Genomic DNA, 7906 nt, shown 5'->3' with positions numbered 1-7906 from the left:
TTCCCAGTGTCTCTTTGTGTACTTATAGTGTGTGATTTCCTCTGCTCCTCGTCGCGTCGTCTGTGTTCATCCTCTGAGTTACCCTGCGTACTCTGTGTTCATACCTGGTGTAATCCTCTGCGTGCTCTCCCTGCTGTTCTCCCTTCATGTTCAGGTTTGCCACTCCTCTGTGTAGTTTATCCCAGTTTAGTTCGTCCTTAGTTCTGTTTGCCATCTCCACTTTGTGTTTGATATTATCAATAAATCACCCTCACACCTGAATAAGTGCTGCGTTTTGAGTCCTCCTTCCACTCTCCACACGGCCGCTGCCCCGGACCGTGACAGTACGACGCGACCACGACATGGACCCAGCAGCGCTTAACCCGTCCAAGGAGCTACGGGAGAATCTAATCGATGCCACACAGGAGCTCATCGACCTGTGGCTGGAAAACCCGGGTGGCACGTCCCAGCGCGCTATAGAGAGGCGGCTACAGCGTCTGGTGACCGGTCTCCCATGGCTTTTGGGCTCGCTTTGTTCGTGGGAGCAGGAGTTTCTTCTTTTGGACCTCGGACTTCACCCCCCGTCTGCTTTTACTTTCGAGCAGCCTGAGGCGGTGAGCGAGCGACATGTTCTGGCTTCCCCAGATTCCGGGACTCTGTTTTCTGGGGCTATTCAGAGCGGGATGAGAGACAGTGTAGATAGCTTACCTACCTTCGTGGTAACGGACCCTTCGCAAGTGGGCGTCTACAAACCCTCTGTAAAACCGAGAGACTGTTTCTCTGCCGCTCCTTCTGAGCCAGGACTTTACCACCATTCTCCGGCTCAGTTCTGTGTCCGGCCACAAGCTCTCAGGTCTGTGGCTCAACCGTTAGCCTCCCTAAGGGCTCAATTACCCGTTCTGCCGCCGCTCCGGTTAGCCACTCAGCCACCACCACCGCTAGCATCGCTACAGCCCACAGTTCCGGTAATGGCTGAGCCACAATTTTCGCACTGTTTTTCCACCGCTGTTTCTGGGCAGGGAGACAAACTGTTTCGCTACGGACCTGTTACTCAACAGCTGGCAACGTTAGTGACTGTTACTCACTCCGGGGCTTCCCCAGAGGCTGGGTTACTGCCCTCAGCTTACTCTGGACCCCTGGAGGCCAAGATGCCGGCTGTGAACTGCACCGGGCTGTCACTGCCTGAGCAGGGTCAGTGCTCTGCGCAGCTGCAGCCCTCCGTACGTGTGCCAGAGGCCCACGTGCCTACTGGTTCTGCGGCTGTTTTCGCTGGGGGGCCCGAGGAGCCCGTCCAGCCTCCTGTTTCGCCTGCTGGGGGGCCCGAGGAGCCCGTCCAGCCTCCTGCTTCGCTAGCTGGGGGGCCCGAGGATCCCGTCCGGCCACCTGTGGCTGCTTCTCCACCTGTGGCTGCTTCTCCACCTGTGGCTGCAGCGCCGCCTCCTGCAGTACCATCACCTGCAGCGCTACCACCTGCTACTGCCACGCCTCAGCCTGAAGCTTCAGCCTCGCCTGGTTCTGGTCCAGCTTCATCCTCACCTGGCCCAGCTTCGGCTTCATCCTCGCCTGGCCCGGCTTCATCCACGCCTGGCCCGGTTTCATCCACGCCTGGCCCGGCTTTATCCTCGCCTGGCCCGGCTTTATCCTCGCCTGGCCCGGCTTTATCCTCGCCTGGCCCAGCTTCAGCTACAGCGTCAGCTTCGCCTGGCCCGGCTTCAGCTACAGCTTCTTCATCGCCTGGTCCGGCTTCATCCTCGTCTGGTCCAGCCTTCGTGTCTGCATCCTCGCCTGGTCCAGCCTTCGTGTCTGCATCATCGTCTGGTCCAGCCTTCGTGTCTGCATCCTCGGCCACAGCATCCTCATCTTCACCCACTGCGCCTGGTCCAGCCTCAGCTTCAGCATCCTCATCAGCCTCGCCTGGTCCAGCCTCAGCTTCAGCATCCTCATCAGCCTCGCCTGGTCCAGCCTTCGTGTCTGCATCCTCGTCTGGTCCAGCCTTCGTGTCTGCATCCTCGGCCACAGCATCCTCATCTTCACCCACTGCGCCTGGTCCAGCCTCAGCTTCAGCATCCTCATCAGCCTCGCCTGGTCCAGCCTCAGCTTCAGCATCCTCATCAGCTTCGTCTGGTCCAGCCTTCGTGTCTGCATCCTCGTCTGGTCCAGCCTTCGTGTCTGCATCCTCGTCTGGTCCAGCCTTCGTGTCTGCATCATCATCTCCGCCTGCTGCGGTCCCGGCTTCCGTGCCCTCAGCCTTGCCTGGCCCAGCCTCGTTTGGGCCTGGAGCTAAACGGCCGTTTTCTGGACCGCTGGCCGGGCGCCGTTGCCTGACTGGCCGCCGTTGCCTTCCGCACGGCCGGCCCCCGGACCGCCATCGCCTGAGCGGCCGCCGTTGCCTTCCGCACGGCCGGCCCCCGGACCCTCTTCGCCTGAGCGGCCGCCGTTGCCTTCTGCACGGCCGGCCCCCGGACCCTCTTCGCCTGAGCGGCCGCCGTTGCCTTCCGCACGGCCGGCCCCCGGACCGCCATTGCCTGAGCGGCCGCCGTTGCCTTCCGCACGGCCGGCCCCCGGACCCTCTTCGCCTGAGTGGCCGCCGTTGCCTTCCGCACGGCCGGCCTCCTGAACCTTTTGTGCGCCTCCACGGCCTTCTTCGTGGCCGGCCTCCTGAACTGTCCCATCCTGGCCTCCTGTGTTATCGGGCCCCTGGCCGGCCGCCTGAACTGTGTTTTTGGACTCTGCTCCCCTGTGAGTTTTTTTTTTTGTGAACATTTGTTTGGGACTCTGGGGCCTTCGTTTTGGTCGTGGCCCGGTCCCTCCGTCCTGGGCCCCCTGCCGCCCGCCCGGGTCTGGTGGTGTGTTTTTGTGGCTGTCAGGGGCCAGCCCTTGAGGGGGGGGGTACTGTCATGGTCCTGCAGCCATGACTCAGTGACTTTATGTTTGTGTTCTTTATTGTTATTATTCTCTTTATTATTCATGGGCTGTTTTGGGATGGTTTGTGTTTTGGGATTTTAGATACTGGGTTCTGGGTTTGTGCTCCCTCTGTTGGTCCCTGGTGTTAGTGTTCCCCTGTCTCGTCAGGTTAATCAGGTCCAGCTGTTTCCCCCACCTGTGTGTGATTTCCCAGTGTCTCTTTGTGTACTTATAGTGTGTGATTTCCTCTGCTCCTCGTCGCGTCGTCTGTGTTCATCCTCTGAGTTACCCTGCGTACTCTGTGTTCATACCTGGTGTAATCCTCTGCGTGCTCTCCCTGCTGTTCTCCCTTCATGTTCAGGTTTGCCACTCCTCTGTGTAGTTTATCCCAGTTTAGTTCGTCCTTAGTTCTGTTTGCCATCTCCACTTTGTGTTTGATATTATCAATAAATCACCCTCACACCTGAATAAGTGCTGCGTTTTGAGTCCTCCTTCCACTCTCCACACGGCCGCTGCCCCGGACCGTGACAGAACAGTACTTATCTCGGCGTGAAGTATCTTGCTCGCGGATACTTTATAGACAGGAGCAGCCAGGGATCAAAACACCAACTTTCAGTTAGTAGATGATCTGCTCTACCTCCTTAACCACCACCCATCCCCCTCTTTCTCCCATATGTTTTGAGTTGTTTTCAGTTTTGCAAGTGGTTGCTGATTCACATCCTCGTGCTGGTGCCTCATGCCAAAAACCTTTATACGTTTGTATTTTTTTCCAACATATTTTTACTTGCACAGTAAGAGTACAGTCTTACTGTGCATGTATTTATTGGCAACATGATTTTATAAAATCACATCCAAAAATATTCCTCTCAGTCCTAAATTTGAGACCAGTCTGTAATGGATACTTCAGCTGTTTTCTCTCAAACTCAACCTGGCAAGAATTTAGAAGTTAAAAAGGAAATGAAAAAACGAAAGAACAAAAAACACTAAATGCCACAAGGCATGTGAGCTATCCTGGCATGAAGGTGTAACTTGAAATGTTTAACTTTTTTTTTTTTTTAGTGAACCTGCCTGCAGGCTGTTGAGTCTGTATAACACAATGTCTCTCTGTTTCAAGAGCAAAAGGGAAAGTGATATACTGAGCTCTGACATGGACTCAAAGTGCCTGCTGCACTTGTTCTTTCTTTTAAATATTGGTTTTTTTTTAATATTTAAATATCTGCATGTTCCCCTAAGTATAAAGTTGCAAAAGTTCTGCGTAACCTCAGAAAAATACTGTTATTGGCGACACCCAAAGGTGTTAGCTAAACTGCAACATCACTCTGTTGTATGAATCTAATTTATTGAACAACACCTGGAAGACCAGCATCCATCAACTGGATTAGCATAATAACAATGAAGATGACTTGGATGTGGAGCAAACACACGCTGGAGGAAACTGATTACTAACTTCTCAGGTCAAAGGCACTGAGGGCAATTATAAAAAGAAATGGTTAAAGGTCCTTCTATGTCGCCTTCGCTTTTTAGACCTGTGAGCTTCATCTATCTTTTAAACTTTCTGCTTGAAGAATGTTGTAATTTGTGTTTATACTGGCCTTCACTTTCTTGCTCATCAAAAACTGGATGTAATAGCACTCAAGACAACTATGAAGATAATTGCTAAACGTAAAATTGTAAGCGACAAATCATTAACAGGAGCTGAAGCTGTGATTGTTGCTTAGCTGTTTGTAGAGTTTTCTTTTGATGCCCCTGTGTTGGTGTTGTTTCTGCATCAACATAATAATGTTGGTCTAAATGTGAAATTGAGCTTTAAGTTTATTGTTTTAGGATCCATCCAGAGTCCGTAGGTCAGTTCCAAATGGAGTGAATAGAGTGTTTTTTTTTCCCGGCCATTTTAACAATCCAGTCTGGGTGTTTTAGCAAATGACTGTTCAGTTCAGAGACTGTATGATATTACGAAAAAGTGGAGATAAAAATTCTGATATTCTGTGTCACAGTGTCTGCTTAATTATTTCGACGGGGTGAAGACAGATTTTCTGACATGAAGAAGAAATGCATGTGCACAGAAGGTAATGAATCTGTGTTGGAAAGTTATTTTCTGTTGAAGGTAATTAAAAATTGAGACGGTGTCACTGCAAAGGGCTGTGCTCTGTTCAACAAATGGAAAGTGTACTACAGATAGCAAAACTCAATACTAGGTAAATGATACAAAGGCTTACTGGAGATATAGACAGTTTCAATCTTTGGTAAAGCAGGGGCTGTCTGCAGAGGAGGAGAAAGTGATGACCATTATACATGTATTCTGTTCTGAAAAGGCTGTCAAAGGAGGCTAACTCATGATCTCTGTGGTTATAGTAGAGATTGATTGGGAAAGTGAAGAACACAGTGTGACAGGATACAGGGGTTAAGATGAAAGCTTGATCTGAAGCATCTAATGACCTATCTACTGTGTATTCCAGAACAGGTAGGATCTAAGCATTTCTGTTCCCAGTGGGGGTAACAGAGCAATCAGATGAGCAAATGGAAACTATCCATGATCAATGAACCCCAGTTCTCCTAGAAGATCACACTGCAATTGCTGTGTTTCTGAACTTCTAGCTGATCGATCTTATAGATGTGTGCATTAGAGATCTAGGCAGCCAGGACAAAGATTATTTTCATTCGGAGATGCGACATTAAAGTGAGGAGAAGATCAATGCAGATGTTGAACACATTTTTCGCATTTTTCGATTTCTTTGAAACGTAGAGTTAAGAATTTCAAAACTTCAAAACTTCCATCTTACCATGTCCTATGTTATGGCAACATCATGTTAAACAGAAACTTTTAGTGGTAGATGAACATCACCCAATGATCAGTGTACATTTAACGTCCATCCTACTCACTGATTAAGCCTAGTCAAAAACTAAAATACTCAATGACAATTTCCCACAAATAAAGCTTTTAGTCTTAGTGTTTAAATTTAGTATGGTACAAAGTTGTAAAAGATGTGCATGTATAAAAGAAGTAAATGGCAGGCTTCAATTGAGCTCAGTGGGTGAGCAGGCAGCCATATGTCAGATGGCTGGAATGCAGAGGCATGGTTCAAGTTCAAGTCTGACCTGCTGTGTGTCTTTGCCCTTCTCTTTCTCCCCACTTTTCTTTCCAGATCTATGTATCTGGTCAAGGATGTATTTGCATTCTAAGCATATCCAATTAAGATTGCCATCTCTAAACAAGCGGCCATAATTTAAGATCAGTCTGTGGCTACACATTTCCAGAGAGCTTAACATGTAATCACTAACCAGCACTTTGGTTGGCTTATTGAATTGATTGAAGCAATTCATGCTGAGGTATTTTCCACTTCCTCCTCAGGTTCCCTGGTTCCAACTCCACCCCCCCACTGAGGCTCCTGCAGGTACATAAGCACCTGCCTCACCTTCAAAAACCTCAGTTTTACTGAAGCAGCTAAACTTTCCTATGTCGTAGGTTATCTATGACTTAAGGCCCTAGCTTAGGCAGACACCTTTTTCCAATGTACTCCAATCTCCACCTGCTCTTATGATTTGCTTATTGAGGAATTTAAGAAAACCTTTCACAGCCCTTTAATTGTGCCCAAGAGACCAATTTGTTTGTCAAACTGTTTCAAATCCACAAAGCCTACCTCCCCAGCTAGCTCTGAGTCTACAAACTACATTCCTGGTCTCACATTAATTTTCCCAGGAATACAACAATACAGATATACAACAAGTTTTCAATAAAGGCAAACCACTCTCATTCCCAAGACACTGTTCATACGATTGACCATTGACCTTCTCCTAGGTGCTCCACTACCCACCAAAAAAATATTTAACTTCTCTTGTCCTAAGAGGGTGGACATGGAAAAATATATCAAAGACTCTTTCGCAGTTGGAATTATTTTCACTAAAATAGACCTCCATAATGTAATGCATTTCCCCTCATCCACATCCATGAGGGTAACGAATGGAAAACTGTGTTTAACATGCCTCCGGAAACTTCGAATATCTAGTCATGCCCTTCACCGTAACCAATACGTCTGCTTCGTTTCAGGCACTATGTTGTAAGAAACTTGTTAGCTTCTTCAGTCATGCTGACAGATTATATTTACTAGACATTCATTTCTGTATGACGTAGCAAAGCTGAGACACACTATTGAAATTGTGATATTTTTTTTCTTATATTAAGATATTTCATTGATTAAATGTCCAGTTAATTTTCTGCACAGACAAAGAAAAGTCACAGAAAAGGGAGTTTCCTTGGTCCGGCCCACAAAAGATCAAATGTCTCTTTTCCACTTGTACCTATTTGGCTCAACTCTGCTCTACTCGGTTTCAATCATTTTCCATTACAATTCAGATACCACCTCAGTGTCGATGGGATCTTTATAGCAATGCATCTGAAAGTCTGTGACATCATTTGCATGTGACACAAAAATAACACAACAATGGAGTACGTCATGGCAATGGTGTACCCACTGCTCAGTCTAGGGCTTTTTGTCAGAATCAAGGACCATGGTGTTGGTTTGTGAGTAGTCATTTTCCCCATTGTCGGGTTTCAAAACTGTTGGTTGTGATTTTTGTGAATGAGTTGATTTCATGACTAACTCGATGAGTCACGAGAACCCTGGCCAAACAGGAGCTAAAAAATCTACTAAGTACCAGGTACTACTACTAAATGGAAAACTAGAGATGGCACGATACCACTTTTTAATGTCCGATACCGATTCCGATATCATAAATTTGGATATCTGCCGATACCGATATGAATCCGATATAGCGTATTTTGTAATCAATAAAACTTTTTTTTTATAAATATCTTGCTGCATTTTGTATAAGTTTATACTCAAGTTTTAAAAAACAAGAGACTGAAGCTATTCTGTTATACCTGTATGCAAAAAATACACTCCACCCAAAACATTTTATAGTTCAGCAACACTGATCAATCTAATAAATTTAAACCTACACCATCCTCCCTATTCTGGTATTTTAAAGAGTACCTACCTAACTAATAGGGTTGCCAACTCCCAGC

General features: G+C 47.4%; 1 protein-coding gene across 1 annotated transcript; it reads left to right on the top strand.

The window, feature by feature from the left end:
• Positions 1-255: 255 nt before the first annotated feature.
• On the top strand, positions 256-1556 carry LOC120727212 (uncharacterized protein KIAA0754-like; the record flags this gene model as incomplete). Its single annotated transcript, XM_040021413.1, has 1 exon — positions 256-1556. A coding segment is annotated over exon 1 (1215 nt), but the record flags the coding sequence as incomplete, so codon positions are not given.
• Between the last annotated feature and the right edge of the window lie 6350 nt (positions 1557-7906).

The sequence above is a fragment of the Simochromis diagramma genome, unplaced genomic scaffold (genome assembly GCF_900408965.1).
Source record: "Simochromis diagramma unplaced genomic scaffold, fSimDia1.1 OVJJ01000753.1, whole genome shotgun sequence".
Classification (NCBI taxonomy): domain Eukaryota; kingdom Metazoa; phylum Chordata; class Actinopteri; order Cichliformes; family Cichlidae; genus Simochromis; species Simochromis diagramma.
This window is presented reverse-complemented; position numbering and strand designations above follow the sequence as displayed.